The following is a 21,675-nucleotide window of genomic DNA, read 5'->3' as shown; positions in this document are numbered from 1 at the left end:
TATATTTGATGATAACTCGAAGTTAAAAATCAATAATAAGGTAAACTATATTCAGATCAACTGGACACCGGACACGACGTTCCGGAAAATTAAGTAAGTTTGTAATTTAATAGTGAATATTTTGGATGCTATTTTAAGTCTTTTTAAAAGGAATCTTGTATGATTAAAAATTGTGTCTCTGAAAAGAGTATTTGTTGAATTATCACGTTGTATTAGTTACTTAACAAGTTATCAATTAGTGCCTTCTTGTATGGTATTAAAATCCGATGAAACGCCAACTTGAATGTCACAAGTTTCAGTGCTTTGTACCTTCATATTTTTTTTAACAAAAGAAGACGTATTATGTTAGTTTTTTTTCTCTTACTGAATAACATATCATATGTGATATTTGAATTCGATAAAGAACGATTTTTAAATAACAGGTCAAAATTACATGCCTCGTAGAGTCCACATTTCAGGTATTTTTTTCTGACAAAACGTTAGATTGAAAAAAACCTGCACCGTACGACTTTTCGACGACCAGTCTAAAATAAAAGTAAAATCATTTCGCTAAGAGTATACCAATAATTAGCCATGTATCATAAAGTAAAGTAAAATTAAACTCTGTAAATAATCGCCTTTTTACTATTCCGTACTAATTGTATTGGGATATTAAACATCACTTTTGAAATACCACGTGATTGTTTGCCAATCAAAATGATGGAAATTCAATCCTTAATTTGAGACCGGTAAACACGATAAGATTTACCTACTTGAGTGGCGGCTTGAAACTGTTTTTGATACTAAATAAATGCAAACATTGGTTAGCTAGAGTATATAAAATTACATTTTCTTGTATAATACAATATAATCAAAATATATCTCTGGTCATTATGGAAAATTTGTGTCACAGATGGCCACGAATATTTCATACTTGCCGTAACCACAACACCGTAATCTTGTTTTTGATTGAAACATCACCGGATGCAACTTGTCATGGAACTTTAATATTTGCCATTTGAACTACACATCTTATGTCCCTAGTTAAGCAGGAACTGTTTATTCTTCCGGAACATCCTTGGTTTTTGTTGATCAATGTTTAGTTTTCCGAGTATCATTTTGTGTTTGCGGTTTTCCGAGTATCATTTTGTGTTTGCGTTCTCTGTATTTTCTACTCGTTTTATTATGGATCATACAGTGTTTGCGTTCTCTGTATCTTCTACTCTCTTTTATAAAGATCATACAAGGTTTGCGTTCTCTGTATCTTCTACTCTCTTTATTATGAATCATATGTAGCGTTTGCGTTCTCTGTATCTTCTACTCTCTTTATTATGGATCATACAGCGTTTGCGTTCTCTGTATCTTCTACTCTCTTTATTATGGATCATACAGTGTTTGCGTTCTCTGTATCTTCTACTCTCTTTATTATGGATCATACAGTGTTTGCGTTCTCTGTATCTTCTACTCTCTTTATTATGGGTTATACAGTGTTTGCGTTCTCTGTATCTTCTACTCTTGTTATCATGGATCACACAGACCACTATAATATCATCAGGACACAAATTTTGAAATATGTAAGAATGTATAATTTTGATTTCTCAATATCCACGATTATAAGTTTTATTTTTAAACAGTGAACAAAAGTTATGGTTTATGTAATTTTTGACATGCAAAACATATACGTGTTTATGTTATAACAGTTTATCATTATGTGTTTTGTATGATTTTAACTCTAAAAGGCATTGTAAAAATCTATTGGAAGCTACAAGCTTTAATTTCAAGATAGTAATTCCGAGAATATTTATTTTGTAAGAGAATTCCATTATGAATTAAAAATAAGTAGATGTGATATGAATGCCAATGAGACAACTATCCATAAAGAACACAGGACAATGATGTGAACAATTACAGGTCACTGTATGGTCTTCAACAATGGGATCTTATAATTAAAGGTCACGGGATGACAAAGTGTGCAAAAATTCTAAAACAGAAAATAAACTCCCGGATTTCCACTTGACCAATAAATCGAAATCAATTAGGACAGACTGCACGCAACGATAACCACTGGATTACAGACTTTGGGATTATTTAATAATATCCCAAAACTGTAAAATTTTCCAAATAATGACATTTTAGTGCAATAACTTTTTTTTCTGAAATTTTCAGGGTAGATTGATCTTGTTCTGCGGATTATTTTGCAATATCATTTTCATCTAGCTCCTGTAAAAAACATAAAAACTCAAAAATTTGCTAAGACTGACCCAAATTTTGGCCTTTCGGCACAAATTGACCTATCAAATTATTGCACATAAGTTTTAACTCTTCTAGTCTTTGCTTTATAAACCAAAATGAAATTATCCAAAATTTGAACTTATTTTGAGTAGTAACTAGCTGTGCTTACAAAAAAACATTATTTAATAATAAAATACGGACGAATCAATCGTACTAAACCAATAATATACTATCCGCAACTTGGCACATGTATAATAAACAAAAAATATTCATCTGAACACATCAAGTAATGAGTTAGTTACATGATCGTTATGAAGGGTCTGGTACTCGGAACTCATAGTCAATATAATCTAAATATGCTGGTCTCAGTGTTGTCTCATGGCTACTTGTTGGTCTCGATGTTGTTATTTTTGTAGTCGCAGATTCCGTAGTTGTTATTGTTGCCACTTCTGCCTTGTGATGCGTTGTTCCCAAATTTTCATCGATTATCCCGGATAGCGTTGATATTGGCTGAATTGGATGTAATGTTACTGGAGGTGGAAAGGGTGGTAAAGACCTTGTATTTCTTTAAAAATTAAACATAACAATAAGAAATATATATTTGTTCTCCTTACAATGGTTTGATTAAATTTTATGAAAAATAATGAAAACATAAGATTAAATCATACACCAAATTTATCATGTACACAAAGTGCCCTTTGATTTAGTAAAGTTATTTTTACGTTATTTGTTTTGTTTTTGATCGTTTGCTTTTTTTTCTTATTTTGTTTATTTTGTCATTTGTTGATCTTTATTTTATCTTTTGATCATAAATACACCTTTATATATTTAGATATTTATAAGTATATATCTAATAATAGAAATGCGTATCATGACAACATAGAATACAATTTAAAAAAAGACCCTCAGTAAACGCAAACTTGACAATTTAAGCATTTTTCACTTCATTTCACAACTTGGAATATGTCTGCTATAGAGTTTTATATATCTGTCGCTTTAGTGTACCAGTTCAAGCAAGACTTTTATTTCTTTTTAGTATGCAAGTTTTAAAAACTTTTATTTCCTTTAAAATGTTTTCACAGTTTAATAAGTCGTTGAATGGAAGCAACCGGAAGCTTGTTATTCTGTAATGAATGGGATCAATGCAACTTTATTCTGCAGTGATCCATGAGCAAAAAAGATGCCAAAAAGGCAACGCCATCAACATGTCTTTCGACTTTCACCGTCTGATTGACAATTTTACCATACTGTCTGATAAATTTTTGTTACACGTTTGAGGAAAATTATGGTATATGCCATGTGGACACATCAAAGTTCGCGGAGGTACTTACGGGTGATCACAGAAAGGTTTCTTGAATCCATGCTTGCAGTGACACATGTTAGGCTTAATGCACGTTCCTCCATACTGACATGGTCGATCACAAATAGCTGAAATTATTTTACAAACAAGAAATTTATATTTATGATTCATATCAAAATACCATATTGTACACTAAAAGACATCCTCTCTGGCAATTATATTTCCCCGTTTTTATTTTTTAACATATATGTTATTCATTAAATACTTACAACCGGACTATAAGCAAACAACAGCAACCATCAGTCAATACTGTTTTCAGTTCATACTATTTCAAAAAGAAAATTCCCCAATGAAAGAAAATTTCACTCCTTGTGACTTTGAAAAAACTATGGTCTACATCAAGGAATTAAAAAGAAGGAAGTATACATACGTGATTGACAGCGTGATCCCCGAAATCCTGGAAGACAGGAACACAGGTAAGGAGAAATGCAGGTTCCACCATTTAGACACGGTAGTATACAATAAGCTGCAAGAATACAGATAATGGTTGATCGGACAAAACTTGTTATTGATAGTAATTGTCTAATAAATTTTAAATACATAGATGAGGAAATATTAATTTGAAAGTTTACAATTCTCATACAAACCATTTGTCAGTACACGTGTGTATGAGCATTGTTTTATGTTCTTTGTTGTTTACTCAAGATGACATGAATAGTGACAGGTGCAATGTTGAATTTGTTGTCATGTTTAAAGCTGTCCTCATTACAACGGAGGCAGGGGATCTATCGAGGTTTTTACAATTTAAACAAGAAGAACCTATTAAAAATAATAGCTGTTGTTTAAATTTATTTCATCATAATAATGTTAATATGCCTTACACTAAGTTTTACTACCGATGTATTAGTTGATTACTGGTACCTGCATCATTTTCAATGTTCAGATGAATATATAAATCTTCTCAAAAGCATTTACCACTTTTCTAATCGAATCCTTTCAGAGAACTTCCAAGATTTAAAATTCTTTACGAATAAAGGAGGTGGATATGTCAAGTTCAAAATTGCCCTGAGTCTATAGAAAGTTGCCCAACTATCTAATATACAATCAAATCAAAGTTATAAGAATAACAAAAGACGTGAAGATATCACATAAGACAACCAGTTTCCTGAAATGCTAGCAGTAACTTAAAGCCAGCTCAAATGCCTATACGTTATAATTTCCAAGCCATTGTACACTCTAATATAGGTGGCTGTACCTCACTGTGACATAAGATTTAACGTCATGTCAAAAGGAAAACAGGAACTTGTTCGATGACCAGAAGAAACCTGTACAGAATTTTCAAAGCAGAAAAACAAAAGCAACGAATAAGGTTTATTGAAAATAATTGTTGTGATGATCATTTACACGCTTGGACGTGGGTCACGAATCAACGAATAGATAATCATCACAAAACGACAGACGGAATGAACAGCATTATTTTTTGATAAACTAGGAAATATGATAAACATGTTACATGTAAAGTGCACCACGGCACTTGTATTGGTTGTGTTTCGTACTGGTATTTCTCGGAATATCTTCAAATTTTTAAATAGTTTTGAACTTTTTCCCATTGTGAAAATAACAACCGGCGAAGTACTAACGGAAACATGTACGTTATTCTGAAGTCTTCACGATAAATGAAAACAGTATTTGGTTGAAATTTTTATATACGAACTGACAGACATATAATAAATATTTCTCTGGGAAAAAATTGACTACTTTAAATATTCAAAATTCCCTTTTAGTGAAAAACTATACATTTAAAATAGCGAGAATAAAACGCAACATATTATTTTCAGTGCATATTGATTGATGTATATTTTATTTTGATTGGTACCAAAGTCAATGAAACTCTGTGTATTTGAAGTACAACACGTGGGAGAAAATGTCAACACACAACGATGTTTCAATTTTAGACGTTACCGGTTATATACGAGGGTTTGAATGGGGTCTTCAAATATTTATTTTTACTTCTTTTCGCCCATAACTTGACTTTCCTTTCTTTTATATTTTAGCACCATTTTTTAATCTCTACTGAGTCATTCTTTTAAGTTTAAATTAATTTCAGGGCATTTTTCTATTTTCTATAAACCTCAGCCAGGCCCTCATATACTAGAAATTATTCTACACAACATTAATGATTTACCTGATTCAATGGTCAAGTGATTCGATCGGGGAAGACTCGTGAGTTGGATCATCTTCTATTCTACTGATTGTGCTTGCAATGGGGTAGGATTAAATAAATCTGTCGGCTTCAATTGTGTCGATTTTTTTTTATTCCGACATCCGACATATTACAGAAAACTACCACAAAGGGGATTTCCAACTAGGGAAGGGAAATGTTTCCATAAGTCTTGAAGTCGCAAAGGGTATGAATCAATAACGACAACAAGACGATACAAGTCGGTATATTAGCGTTTAAGTAGCGAGTCTGCTGCATTAGGTGGAAACGTTTAAAAGATTATAAAGGAACAGTTTTTTTGTTTTTTTGTTTATCGAGGCTGTTGTGCGACTCTTTTCTACAATATATCCCTTATAATTCTATCAGATGTTATCTAAAAAATATGTTATTAAGCACAATCCAAAGGCACAATAACACAGAAACATTTTTTATAGAAAACGTTCGGTCAATCATGCATGCGACAGGCTCATCTGTAACATAGCTTTTAAGTATGCTTGTAAGCTACTACATACAAAAGGCTCGTACGAGAACCGATATTATTCCCTTCACAGAGTTTCTAACTATAATTGTTGTGATACCATGGTGTTAATGTGTATTTTGATTTGATATGGTGGTACCTGTATTTGATGTAGGTTCATGGTCAAAATGGAATTGGTGAAATATCGTAGAAAATTTGCAAACTAATATGAATAATTAACCATTTTCTAATTTCTGTTACTCTTTTTGAGTTTCGACCTATAAAATGCCCTTTCTTATACTCTGTTTATTTGATAATACGAAGCTGAGAGCTGAGATAGTACTTAGTATACATAACAAAAAGCCACACAAAACTCACTATTGATGTTGAACATGTCGTCCGTTATGTCTTATATTGTACGGTGAAAATCGACGATCTTTACAAGTTCGCATATATATATATATATAATATATATATATCATTATTTTGATAATGCATATGCTTTATAGTACATGAATTATTACCTCTCTCACAATATTTCCCACCAAATCCAGCCGGACATTTACAACCATATAATCCAAGACACATGCCACCATTGTAACAACCTCCTTTACATGGTACTGAAACACAAGGGAATTGTCTATAACATTCCTGTTTGTTATATATTTTCACACAAATGTTATTAAGATTTTCTTCAATTATGATTTAATAATATATAAGAAGAACCCTGAAGCATACATTAGTATAAGCCTTTTTAACCGTCTTTTAACAGATTATCAGCTGGTGAAAGGTACATTACAAGTTTCTGTCTAATGTTAGAGTTAATGCAATAATAAGTTCGGTAAATGACTTTTTAAAAAACACTGTAACAATTTTGATTATACAGCCAATCATGCCAAATTTGCATTAATCACATGAACGTTTTTAATATCAGTTGACCCTATTATCAGAACCCACACACACGAATAAAAGAAAGCTATCTCAGCAACTTTTTAATCAATTTTGTCATTCTCTTTAATGTAAATTCAGAAAAAAATTAATAATAGAAAAATGAAGGATATGGGGTATCAATCCACAACACAAAGTCAGTACATACACAGCAAAAACACACACAAAGTAAAGAAACAGCGCTTTTATTGCTGTTCTTCATCTCAAAGTGACAGTGAGTTTTTCTTTATTGCAAAAATTGATAAAATCAAAACCGAACGATGAAATATCCTCATTTTAAACTCACATGTAAGTTCTGATTGCAATATTTGCATTTCATGAAATTGCAATCATGTGTTTGCATTTTGCCTAGTGATCAATAATTACAATAATAAATACATGCACTACTTTTGAATTCATAGTAATGATAGTAAAAATATTTGAAACAACAATAAAAATTTAGGATTTTTTGCCAGAAAGATTAATTAGTAAAATTGTAGATTTCTATGTCAACCTTTCTGGATTCAAACCATATTTTTTTCACCTTTGTTGGCCTGCATATTTTATCTTTATCATAAACAATGAACAAGAAACGAAGAAAGATCAACTTATTTTTATTCACAAGGCTTATCCACGTAAGTATGTACATACTTTCTTTAGAAAATCATCATCATTATAATCAGAGAATGTCACATCATTGTTAATTTTCAGTTGCTTTGGAAATCTGCAATCAAACATCTTTTTTTTTATTTTATGTTCATGAGAACATATAGATTTTCCTCTAGTGAAAATATATAGCCGTGCTCATGAGAATTAAGAAAGTATCATTTAATGCTGATTTTCATTCAGTGATTTTCACAATCATATTATGTCACTTACAAGAACAAGCAATTTTTCCATCCCAGGATCCAGACTCGGTACATGTTAGCACAGGTGGAATTTTAGCAGGCAGTATTCCTGGTCGACACCGGAAACGGATCTGATCGCCGTAGAAATACGAAGAGCCTTGTACGCGGACTACATTTACCATGTCAGTTATTCTAGGTTTTCCACAAAAAGCTCCTTTTGAAAAAAGATATTTATTTTTTAAAAGAACGTTTGAACATAAGCTTATTCAAAAAGAAGTTTTGAATATTTAAAATCCCATTTTAGATTGTTGTAATGTATGTTGCATTTTTATATTATGTTTGATATTTCAGATTAAAACCCTCTTATTGTAATAGTAAACATTCATATTGACACTCAAAAGTTCGAGTCCAATGAAACATAAAAAGAGTTTTTTCCTTAATTTTCTGCAAGTTGACTAATACAATGTACACTGACAAGAAAATATTCTTACGTCTACAATAACCCGTAGGTTGTATCCATGACTGATCGTACGAGCAAACAGCAGACATATTCCCTACACTCTGATATCCTGCGGAACACTGAATATCCACTGAGCTCCCTGAAGCTACTGGTATCCTAACTACTGTGCTATGAGTAATTACTTGCACTGAAGGGCATACTTCCAGAATAATTTGTGATATCGCTGAAATATGATGGATTATAATCAAATGATAATTTTAATATAAATAATCACCGACTGACAAATATCAAAATATCAGCACCTCTATGTATTTCGTTAAACTTAGATACCTGGTCTACATGGAAATAGAGAATCGATTGTTTTCACTTTTTTCAGAATGCTGTTCTCTTAGTATGTATTTCCTCCTTTCGTTGAATACAGTCCGTCTTGGTTTTTTTGCGTGTGTATCCAGTATGCACCGTACTATGATGTAAATTAAATGTAGATGTGCACCATGCTGCTTACATAGGAATAAAAGTATTGTTTTAAAAAGTAAAAGAAGAATATGTTTAAGGACACGAATGCTCCCGCTCAAGCTTTGCAATTTTTAAGTTAAAAAGGAGCATAACTCTAGAACGATAGATTACTCTCCATAAAAATTCGAACTCTGTCTGCGTGTTGTGGTTTTTGTCGAGCCTGCGACGTTTGACTTCTAGTGATCCGGCGGCGGCGTTAGCTAACTTCTTAAAAGCTTTATATTTTAGAAGCTAGAAGACCTGGATGCTTCATACTTTGTATATAGATGCCTTATGTTACGAAGTTTCCGTCTGTCATATGTCCATTGTCCTTGACCTCATTTTCATGGTTCAGTGACTACTTGAAAAAAAAAGTCAACATTTTTTGTAATGTTAATTTCTTTCTTATTATGAGTAATAGGATAACTATATTTAGTATGTGCGTACCTTGCAAGGTCCTCATACCCGTCAGACAATTTTCATTTGACCTCGACCTCATTTCATGGATCAGTGAACAAGGTTAAGTTTTCGTGGTCAAGTCCATATATCAGATACTATAAGCAGTAGGTCTACTATATTTGGTATATGGAATGATTGTCAGGTGTACATGTCCAACTGGTAGGTGTCATCTGAACTTGACCTCATTTTCATGGTTCAGTGGTCAAAGTTAAGTTTTTGAGTTTTGGTCTTTTTTTCTAATACTATATGCAATAGGTCAACTATATTTGGTGTATGGAAATATTTTATGAGGTACATGTCAGTCTCGCAGGTTTTATTTGACCTTGACCTTATTTTCACGGTTCATTTCTCAGCGTTAAGTTTTTGTGTTTTGGTCTGTTTTTCTTCAACTATAAGCAATAGATCAACTATATTTGTTGTATGGAAGGATTGTAAGGTGTATATGTCTGTCTGGCAGGTATCATCTGACCATGACCTCATTTTCATGGTTCATTGGTCAATGTTAAGTTTTCATGGTTAAGTTTGTTTCTTAGATACTATAAGCAATAGGTCAACTATATTTAATGCATACATTGATTGTAAGGTGTACATGTCTGTCTGGCATGGTTCATCTGACCTTGACCTCATTTTCCTGGTTCATTGGTCAATGTTAAGTATTCTTGGTTAAGACTGTTTCTTAGAAACTATAAGCAATAGGTCAACTATGTTTGGTTTATTGAATGACTGTAAGGTGTACATGTATTTCTCGTTTGGTTTATCTGACCTTGACCTCATTTTCTTGGATCATGTTAAGTTTATGTGTTACTTGTAGTAAAGCTTTATATTTAGGACTATCAACATAAAATCAATGGTTAGTAAAGAAGGCGAGACATTTTAGCGTGTGCACTCTTGTTAACATTGTGTATGAGTTTCATATCATTTGTTTGAGATAAACTTAAGTTGGAGTGCGGGGATTATAATGTGTATTTTTTTTTGTTTGAAATAATGAATCCTCTGCCTCATTTCTACATACTCTGATTCCATAAGGTGACTTAACATTTACTTTTTAAGATCGTTTTGTTATGGAAATATTGCAGCTTTTTTTGTTGTTGAAATTTTACTTGAGATTCGTTATTTCATAAAATGCGGGATTTATTGCCTCAAAATTTGTATCGTGAAATATTACAAAGGTTAAAATTAGATTCTTACGGGTACTTTAGTTTAAACATTTAACTCACCTGTAGGCACCGGTGTACATGTCGGAGCGTTAGCACTCCATGTTCCATTGGTCTGACATATGACAGAGGATTGTCCCTGTAGTCTGTACCCTCTTTCACACTCAAACTGCAGTGTATCAGCTAAATGGTATGTGCGGTTCTGTATACCTCGTATCTTTAGCGCATGGTCGTGTATTTGCAAAGGTCCACATGATACATCTGTATTTAGAGTTGATAAATAATTTTATATGAATAAAATCGCATAAAAAGTTATATTTTTAAATATTGTTTATAAGACCCATCGATTACTTGCTTTACTTTAAAAGCAATACAGACTGCTTCTTGCTTTAGTAACATATTTCAGGGCTCTGAAAACTCTATGCAGTTGTCCAAACACTACGAGTATTTTGCCGCTCAATTGTCCTAAAATATTACGATTTAGTATCACAGGTGAGGCTAACTAGATGTATTATGTAGACTCATTCTTTAATATAAAGTTTATTTTTTTTGGAAATGGAAATAGAGATATTTTTTATGAAAAATACTGAGACATTACAACTCTTTGATTTTTGTTCCTGGAAATATTTTTTTATGCTTTTCCTCCCCAAACCAAAACATATAAGTTGTATGGATCGTTAAATTCCAAAACTCTCTTAATTCGATTAGTTTATATTAAAGCTGAGTCGGAGTATGGTAACATTCAGCTTACTTTTCTTTTATTTTATCATCAGTTACCCTTTAGATATATGGTACACAAATGAATAATTTGCACGCAGCATTGTCCCAGTGCCTTTTGGTATGATTATTTTGACAATAAGGTTTTAATCGATTCATTATTAAATGCTATTTTGGTTTATTTTTTTCATTCTATGAAAAAAAAATGATTACTCAGTCGCTTTTTGTTTGATTATTGAAAATAGCATTTAATAAACATGGTGCGTCCATTGCGTTTTTCGGGATTTATCTTCACCAGGACCACTCAAAAACCAAAACAAATCAAACTCTTAAGTCAAAAAGAAATTGACAATTCCATGGTAAAATGCAAAAGACGACCAAAAGACAAAACTGGCTAAAAACCATATGTTTATTTTACTTTTCAAAAAATTCTAATATAATGAAAAAAATTATTTTGATTGAAGTATTTTCTTTTAATAGTGTACATAAGTATATTTGTACATTGGAGAAAAAACATCAAATTTATTTGTGCGAGCTTCAAAAACAGAGAAAAGCGAGCTTTTCTCCTGATTCATGTCGAGTACGAATAAATATCAAAACTTTTAAATTATAAATAGTCTTGTTATTCTGTGAAACGATCGTATGCTTTGTAAGAAAAGTTCCTTGTTTGTCCGTTCACCTGGTTTGTGTAGTTGTTATATGTTTGCACCTTGTGTGGTTTGAAGTTCGATGTTGTATACTCACTATGGATAGATGTTCGTGTGTTTGTGTTTGTATAGTAACTACAGGAGCAGCAGTAGTTGTAGTCGAAGCAAACTTCTTCATGTGTGTATTAGTAGTATTAAACAGATTTCTGATTGTAAAGCTAATCACTTTTAAGTATTATTTCTTCACGGTCTTATCTGTTAAAAAAATAGTTCATATACTTACATACACACTGAGGTGAGGTTCCACTCCAATAACCACTTTCTAGACAGTTACTTTTAACACTTCCAACCAAAATATGACCTTCCGGACATACATATCTGATAGTTTCTCCTATTGCATAGTTCCCGCCACCAACAATGTTCACATTACCGGAAAGAATCGGTTTTCCACATGTGGTATGCTCACATATTGGAATGGCACCATCCCATAATCCTCTTCTATTGCAATGAATCGTTGATTGACCAACTAACGAAAACATATTGTCACATATATATGTAGCATTTGATTGGTATGTGGTTGATACAAACTGCACATTTCCATTTAAGACTTCAACAGGCCTTCCACAATCGACAGGAAGACAAATTGGGTTTCCTGTTGACGTCCATTTGCCATTTTCTTCACACATTGCAATAGGATCACCGTTAATTATGTATCCGTCATTACAGACGTAGTTGACCGTTGACCCATAGGTCAATCCCGTAACTGTAGTCGTAGAGAAAGGAATCACAGGAGGTAGTCCACATGATATAAGTTCGCATGATGGCAAATCACCAAGCCACTTACCGTTTAAACCACAAGTCAAAGTCTCAGTACCAGCAATTCTATAACCGGTACTGCAGTGATATATTATTGATGACTGATATGTAAAATCGGTGCCCAATCTTATGGCATTGTTCACATCAGGTGGGACCTCGCAGCTGATAGCATTACAAACTGGAGGGTATCCACTCCATTTGCCACTTGATGAACACGTTCTAGTTGAGTCACCAGCAATAGTATACCCATTTTGACAAATATATGTAACAGTGTTTCCAAAAGTATAAACATTTCCGTTGATATCAGCAAAGGGAACAAAATCCGGTACTCCACAATTTACAGAAGTACATGACGGAACAGATTTATCCCAATTTCCGGATTCTAAACATATTAGCTTAGCATCACCTTGAAGCTCATATCCAGGATTACATGAATAGTCAGCTTCGTTATTATAAAAGACATCTTTATAATGAACGTTTCCATTTAAAATCTTAGTTGGTTCTGGGCAGGTAACTATTACACACGATACAGGATCTCCTTCCCACTTACCGGTTTCGGAACAACGGAGAGTTGTACCACTATTTGCAATATATCCACTGGTACATGAAAAGCTTATCATAGAATTGTAAGAAAATGAAGCATCAGAAGAGTTCCATTGTCCATTTGGAATTTGTTGTGGTAAGTGGCAAGTGATTTGATTGCAGAATGGTTGTCTTCCAGACCATCCACCACCTTGTACACAGGTGCGTATGTTATCTCCTGTGAGTGTAAATCCAATGTTGCATTCGTAGGAAATAGTGTTGCCATAAGTATAGTTATTTCCCTGAATATATCCATATGCCAACCGTTCTGGAGGTGGGCAAATAATACTATCACACGTTGGCATGTTGGACGAGCTCCAAGTACTTGACGATAAGCATGTCATCTCAGAAGTACCATTTAATGTGAAACCTTCATTGCACGAGAATGTAACAACGTCATTAAAGCTCAATCCTGTTGCAACCATTTGACCGTTGATAAGAGTACCTAATGATGGACACTGCATTTTATAGCATTCTAAGAAAGATACTGACCATACACCCTCGCTAGTACATATTGATGTTATTGATTTGCCTGAAACACTTGTATATCCATCTATGCACTCTATTAAAACAGTGGATCGGAATGAAAATGAGTCATCTTTCAAAACAGATATTGTTGCTTTATTTATCTCATTTGGTTGACCACATTTTACAATAGAACACGTAGGAGCAATGCCAGACCATTGACCATGAGCAGTACACTGTCTTTCAACTTCATCTGCTGTTATATAGCCTTCGTCACATTGATACTGTATTTTATCACCAAAAACATTTTCATTTGTACTGTTGATAATATTCCCATGACTTACAGGCGAAGGCTTCTCACATCTCACTGGAATACAAATTGGATCGGTGCCTGACCACATCAGTTGATGAAGGCAAAGTCGGAATGGTATGCCTTGCAATATGAATCCTTCAGCACAATAATATTTTATATTCTGTCCTATGATAAATGAATTTCCTACAATTGACCCATGTTGTATCTGAGTTGGTGGTGGGCACCTTAGTTGAACACAGTGTGGTTCTATCCCTGACCAAAATGCAGTATTAAGACATATTCTTGTGCGGTCTCCTGTAAGTTTATAGGTTTGTTCGCAGCTATATATTGCACGGCCACCAACTGTAAACGAGTTTACTGAAACTGATCCATGTGAAATTTGCGCTAATCTTTCACATTCTATAATCTCACAATATGGTACTGTTCCAGACCACGCACCTGTCGATAGACAAGTCAAACTCGGATCGCCTACTATCTGATAACCCTCATTGCACGTGAATGTTAAATTTGATTTGTAAACATTGTCTCCTTTAATCTTGCCATTTACTATTTCAAAATTACCAGGACATCTAACTATCAAACAAACTGGCCATGTTCCAGACCATGAGCCATCTGCTGAACATCTTCGTCGATTTGAACCAATAAGATCATATCCTTCATTGCAAACAAAATCAACAGTATCGCCATACAAATAACCTGTTTGTGCCATGCTTCCATTTGTAAACACTTCATCTGTCAAATCATCACATTCGACTGTAACACATATTGGAAGACTATTGATCCATGATCCGTCTTGCTGACACTCCAGTTTGTTATTGCCGACCATGTAATATCCTGTGTTACATACGTATGTTGCTATTTTGCCACTAATGCTAGCTGTACCATGTGACAATTTAGGTGGCTTTTTGCACATAATGCATACAGGGTCCGTACCTGTCCAACTACCGTTAGCGAGACACAGTCTTTCGGATTCACCAAAGATAACATAGCCTTCATCACAAGAAAAAGTTACCCTGCTGCCATATTCATTATTATTTGAAGATAATGATGCATGTAACAGTTGTAAAGAATCGCAATGTATTAATTCACATGAAGGTAGCGGTTCATCCCATTGCCCAGATTCAAGACAAATTCTTTTTGCAGATCCTTGTAATGCATATCCAGTTTCACATACATATGTTATGTTTTTTTGATAAGTATATTCATTCCCAAAAACCCTTCCATTGGAAATAACATTAGGAGGTGGGTTACATTCAATTATAGTACAATTGGGTGTAATTCCTGACCATACACCGGAGGCTAAACACACCAACGTTGGCTGTCCTACTATCTTGTAACCTTCATTGCAAGTGAAAATTAAACTAGAATTATAGACATTGTCGCCTTGTACTCTGCCGTTTTCAATATATAATTTAGCAGGGCATGTTACCGTGATACAAACAGGCCATGTTTCCGACCACGATCCATCGTCTAGACACTGACGTTGATTAGGACCTATACGATCATATCCTTCGTTACATGTAAAGATAGCAGTATCATTGTAAAAATAGCCTGTCTGTGATATAATTCCGTTTGCAAAAACTTCAGTTGACAGATCATCGCATTCAATAGCAACACATATGGGAAGATCATTGATCCATGATCCGTCCATCTGACATTCTAGCCTTTTATTCCCAAATAAATTATATCCAACGTCGCATTCGTATGTAGCAATTTCATTGTTAATATTAACAAGTCCATTCTGCAATTCCGGAGGTTCATTGCATTTTACACAGACAGGATTTGGACCGGTCCAACTTCCGTTAGCCAAACACAATCGTTCAAGTGGACCAAATAGAACATGTCCTTTCTTGCACGAGTAAGTTATCCGTGTATCGTATTCATTTTTAAACGTAGATGTTAATCCATGAGCAAGTCTTGGAGGAGAACATCGAACTATTTCACAGACTGGAACGGGTTTGTCCCATACTCCAGTATGAAGGCATGTTCTGTTTTCTGATCCAGACAAATTATATCCAATATCACAAGTGTATGATATTGTTTCTCCATATGTAAATCTTTCGCCAATCATGCGACCGTTTGATATAACCCGTGTTGGAGTTATACATTCTGTGATATCACACGATGGATATTGGCCTGACCATTCCCCTGACTTTGTACATATAAGTTCAGCGATTCCAATTAATTGAAAACCCATGTTACATTTAAATGATGCAATAGAGTTATATGTCAGTCCTGTGGTTGATATAAACCCGTCTGTAATTGTAAGGGGTTCTTGACACCGGATTTCCTCACAGAATGGTTGTGAACCACTCCATGTCAGGTTATTCATACATCGCCTTACATCATCATCACCGACAAGCCGGTAGCCGTCATTACATAGGTATAGAGCTACTGACTGGACATGCAAATCTTTATATGAAACTTCTCCTTTATCTAATGGTGGTGGAGGAGAACATGTTTTAGCAACGCATTTCGGTGTTTCTCTTGACCAAAGTCCTTCTGACTGACAAATCCTAGTGTTGTTGCCTTCGAATCCATACCCAGGGTAACATGAATATGTAGCTACACTACCAAACGTCTGACCAGTGGTTACTACCTTTCCATTTTCTGGGTCAGATAAAACTACACAAACGATAGAATTACAAGTTGGTGGTTTCACAGACCAAGCGCCATCCGGTTGACACACTCCAATGGTTTCCCCCTCTAATTGAAATCCGTAATTACAAAAATACGTGGCAACGCTTCCAACCGTAAATCCCGTTGTGTTGATGCTACCCTCATTGGGGCTTGTTGGGATTGGACAATTGATTGGAGTACAACTGGGTGCTAAACCGGACCAGACACCATTTGACTGGCATGTTCGTGTCTGGTCACCTTCCATGATAAATCCGTTTTTACAGGAATATGTTGCTACTCCACGAAATGTGAGATTATTTGCCTCAACATTTCCACCAATTGGTTGCAATAACAGAGTACAAGTAACAGGACTACAATCTGGAGCCGTACCAGACCACGAACCATCTGTCTGGCATAGTCTGGTGTTTTCACCTTCAATAAAATAGCCTTCGTTACATGAATATTGTGTAATGCCATAAACTGTCATATTATTTGTGTATACATTGCCATTATCTATTGGTGTCAGATTCAGACAGGTAATAAGACTACATGTTGGGGACGTACCAGACCAAGTTCCATCTGATTGGCACTCTCTCGCACTATTTCCATCTATCTTATATCCAACATCACATGAGTAAGTAGCAGTACTTAGGAATGACTGATCTGTAGTAGAAATAACTCCGTTAGCTGGAGCTTCTAAAACTGGACATGAGACAGGGACACATGTCGGTGCCTTACTGGACCAGAAGCCCTCTGGTTGGCATACTCTTAAATTTTCACCTTGTATTAAATACCCTTCAAGACAGGAGTATGTTGCAATACTGCTGACCGTAAGATTAGTTGTAGTAACACTTCCTCCTTCTGGTGTTTTCAGAGATGGACAAGTTGTAAGACTGCAAATTGGCGAAGAACCTGACCAAGTTCCATTTGACTGGCATATTCTTAAACTTTCCCCTTCGATTGTATATTCATTGCTGCAAGAATAAGTAGCATTATTACGGTACGTTTGACCTGTGGTAGAAATCTGTCCGTTATTTGGTGCCGTTAAAAAAGGACACAAGATTGGAGCACAGCTTGGTGCATTGCTTGACCATTCCCCATCTGGTTGACATACTCTTATATTATCGCCTTCAATCAAATACCCTTCTTCACACAAATATGTTGCAACACCATTTACGGTTAAACGTGTAATAGAAATGCTTCCGCCTTGTATGGTCAAAGATGGACATGTAACAAGTCTACAGTTTGGTGAAGTACCGGACCAAGTTCCATCTGATTGGCATACTCTAACACTTCCACCGACCAAAGAATATCCATCACTGCATGAGTATGTAGCAATATTGCGGAATGTTTGACCCAGCGTATTGACATTGCCGTTATCTGGTGCTTCTAAAACTGGACATGAAACAGGGACACATGTCGGTGCCTTACTGGACCAGAAGCCCTCTGGTTGGCATACTCTTAAATTTTCACCTTCTATTATATACCCTTCAAGACAGGAGTATGTTGCAATACTGCTGACCGTAAGATTAGTTGTAGTAACACTTCCTCCTTCTGGTGTTTTTAAAGATGGACATGTTGCAAGACTGCAAATTGGCGAAGAACCTGACCAAGTTCCATTTGACTGGCATATTCTTAAACTTTCCCCTTCGATTGTATATCCATTGCTGCAAGAGTACGTAGCATTATTACGGTACGTTTGACCTGTGGTAGAAATCTGACCGTTATTTGGTGCCGTTAAAAAAGGACACGAGATTGGAGCACAGGTTGGTGCACTTCTTGACCATGCCCCATCTTGCTGACATACTCTTATATTATCGCCTTTAATCAAATACCCTTCTTCACACAAATATGTTGCAACACCATTTACAGTTAAACGTGTGATAGAAATACTCCCTCCTTCTTGTATGGTCAAAGATGGACATGTAACAAGTCTACAGTTTGGTGAAGTACCGGACCAAGTTCCATCTGATTGGCACACTCTTATACTTCCACCGACTAAAGAATATCCATCACTGCATGAGTATGTAGCAATATTGCGGAATGTTTGACCCAGTGTATTGACATTGCCGTTATCTGGTGCTTCTAAAACTGGACATGAAACAGGGTCACATGTCGGTTCCTTATTAGACCAGACCCCTTCTGGCTGACACAGGCTTAGGGTTTCCCCTCTAATGAAATAGCCATCATCACATGAATACGTTGCAACACCATTAACTGTTAAACTGGTTATTGAAACACTTCCTCCATCTGGTTCGACCAAGTTGGGACAGTTAACAAGTCTACAGGTTTGAGAGGAACCGGACCAAGTCCCATCTGATTGGCATATTCTCATCATACTTTTCCCTTTAATAGTATATCCATCGTTGCATACATATGTAGCATTACTACGGAAGATGTGACCCGTACTAACGATACGTCCATTTTCTGGTTCTGTTAACATAGGACATGAAACAGGAACACAGTTTGGTGCTTTGCTAGACCATGATCCTTCTGGTTGACAAACTCTTACACTTTCTCCTTCCATTATATATCCAACATCGCATTCATATGTGGCAACACTAGGATACGTCTGGCTAGTAACGGAAATGCTTCCGCCTTCAGGGAATGCTAAATTAGGACATGTCACGGGATCGCAAGTTGGTACTTTACCTGACCAAAATCCCTCTGGTTGGCAAACTCTAATGTTTTCTCCATCTATTGTGTATCCATCATTGCATAAATATGTAGCCACACTGCGAAATGTCTGTCCAGTTGTAGAAATTTGTCCACCCGTTGGGGCGGTTAGATTTGGACAATTCACTGCCTGGCAAGTAGTTAACAATGTTGACCATTTTCCATCTCCCTGACACTGAACTGTAGATTTGCCATCAATGTTATATCCATCTTCACACTGATATGTTACAACATCCTCGTAATAGAAGCTTGATTCTGTGTAATGGCCATTATCGATGTTAGGTGGTATATCGCATTCTAATTTTGAACAAGTTGGTAAAGCTGATGACCATAATCCAGTCGCCATACATATTCTTTCTGGATCTCCTATTAAGTTATAGCCTGTATCACAGGTATAAGTTGCAGTATTCTTGAATTGAAAACTGGTGCTAACAACATTGCCATGCTCAATTCCATCTGGTTGTCCACAAGAAACTGGGAAACATCGAGGAGGGCCGTCGCTCCAAGTTCCATTGTCGAGACATTCTCTCGTTCTTACACCAATAAGGTTGAAACCTGGCTCACATTGATAATTAACAATGCTTCCATAAGTTGTAGTAGCAGCATTGGCTATAGCATTTGGAGGAGAATCAGCCGGTCCACATTCAACTGGATTACAATCAGGTGGTGCAGGATCCCAGAAACCACTTTCTATACATTCTAAAATATGTCTTCCATTTATAATATACCCACTTTCACAGACATACTCTGCTATCGACAGAAAATCTAATGATTCATATGTCCGTAGAGCATTGGGTACTGTTGGTGGTCTTTGGCATGTGATTATTGTACACCGAGGAAGATTATTCTCCCATTCGCCGGATGGTAAACAATGTAATTTTCCTTTCTGATTCAGAGTCTCTGTCGATAATTTATATCCATTATCACATGTATACGTCACTACAAATCCAACAGAATAGGAATCCCGGTCTTCATTAATCCGACTATCTACTACTAAAGGTGGGGATTTGCAAGTCTGTGTGTCACAAGTTGGCATGTTTTTATCCCATGTACCGTCTTCCTGACATGTGACAGAATCATGGTCCGTATACAAACGATATCCAGTGGTACAACTAAACAACACAACGTCTCCCTGCTGATACGACTGCTTGTCTGTAGAGACAACTCTAGTATTTTCGGACAAAATTGGTAGGATACATCTTATTTCTACAAGTAAGTATAGAAAAGAAAAAAATAATCAAACCATTTAAAGTAGAATATCATATTGATGGGAATTGAAATTCAAGTGCGATGCTAGTATCATAAAATAAGTATCAGTTATACATCATTTAGAAAATATCTTTAATAATTTTACATAATTCATTCACGGTTCTTTCTATTTGGTTTTCTATTAGCTTTTCAACTTAGACGATGTACCAGTAAAATCGATCTTATTTCGATTGCATATTTTTTTGCAATGAATGTTCGTCTGATATAAGCACATTGGTAAATATGACCCGCTATGTTTCATGCTTCAGTACTGACTTAAACAATAGATTTTGACAGTTCATATTCGTATATCGGTTCTATAAATTGAAGAATGATGTAATCCATTTCAACCTATGACTATGTTATTATTTCATGAATGCAACAACGAAACACAATTGAAATCACATTGTCACACATGTCCCAACCAGGTTTAATCCACCATTTTCTACATGAGGAAATGCCTGTACCAAGTCAGGAATATGACAGTTGTTTTCCATTCGTTTAATGTGTTTGAGCTTTTGATTTTGCCATTTGGTAAGGGACTTTCCGATTTGAATTTTCCTTGGAGTTTTACTTTTTTTTTTATAAACATATGATATTAAAAGAATATCACCATAGAAAGGTACGGTACGCTAGATATTTGCTAATTTCCGTTATGTACATTGCTAGTGTACAGGTAAAATATTAGTTATACCTTCACATGTTGGCGCTGAACCTTCCCATTCACCTGTTTCCGCACAATATCTGGTCGTATTTCCAAACAGCCTGTATCCAGGTTTACATTCATACCTTACTCTGTTATCAAAACTATATGTACTCCCTTTGAGGTATCCATTACGAATCACTCCAGGAAATCCGCAATCTACACCTACAATAGTAAAAAAGAGTACGATATGGGCAATCGTATATTAAAATTGCATCAGCGATTATTATTTGCTGAGGAATATTAGTCTTCCATTCGCTGGATGGTTAACAATGCAATTTTCCTTTCATTCGAAAACACTTTTTTCAATTACTTTATTTCGAATTTAATATTTTATTAGACTACTGGTGTGAGACG

General features: G+C 35.2%; 1 protein-coding gene across 1 annotated transcript in view; it reads right to left on the bottom strand.

The window, feature by feature from the left end:
* Positions 1–1,734: 1,734 nt before the first annotated feature.
* Positions 1,735–21,675, bottom strand: part of LOC127731021 (sushi, von Willebrand factor type A, EGF and pentraxin domain-containing protein 1-like) — a 92,098-nt gene continuing 72,157 nt past the window's right edge. Inside the window, exons 27-35 of the mRNA XM_052239765.1 lie at positions 21,310–21,483; positions 12,180–20,573; positions 10,596–10,793; positions 8,456–8,647; positions 7,996–8,178; positions 6,714–6,809; positions 3,942–4,037; positions 3,543–3,639; positions 1,735–2,776 (exon numbers count right to left, since the gene is read on the bottom strand). Coding sequence (XP_052095725.1) covers positions 2,521–2,776; positions 3,543–3,639; positions 3,942–4,037; positions 6,714–6,809; positions 7,996–8,178; positions 8,456–8,647; positions 10,596–10,793; positions 12,180–20,573; positions 21,310–21,483 — 9,686 coding nt within the window. The 3' untranslated portion in view covers positions 1,735–2,520. The remainder of the gene's footprint in view (positions 2,777–3,542; positions 3,640–3,941; positions 4,038–6,713; positions 6,810–7,995; positions 8,179–8,455; positions 8,648–10,595; positions 10,794–12,179; positions 20,574–21,309; positions 21,484–21,675) is intronic.

This window comes from Mytilus californianus, unplaced genomic scaffold, assembly GCF_021869535.1.
Source record: "Mytilus californianus isolate M0D057914Y unplaced genomic scaffold, xbMytCali1.0.p SCAF_1, whole genome shotgun sequence".
Lineage (NCBI taxonomy): Eukaryota > Metazoa > Mollusca > Bivalvia > Mytilida > Mytilidae > Mytilus > Mytilus californianus.
This window is presented reverse-complemented; position numbering and strand designations above follow the sequence as displayed.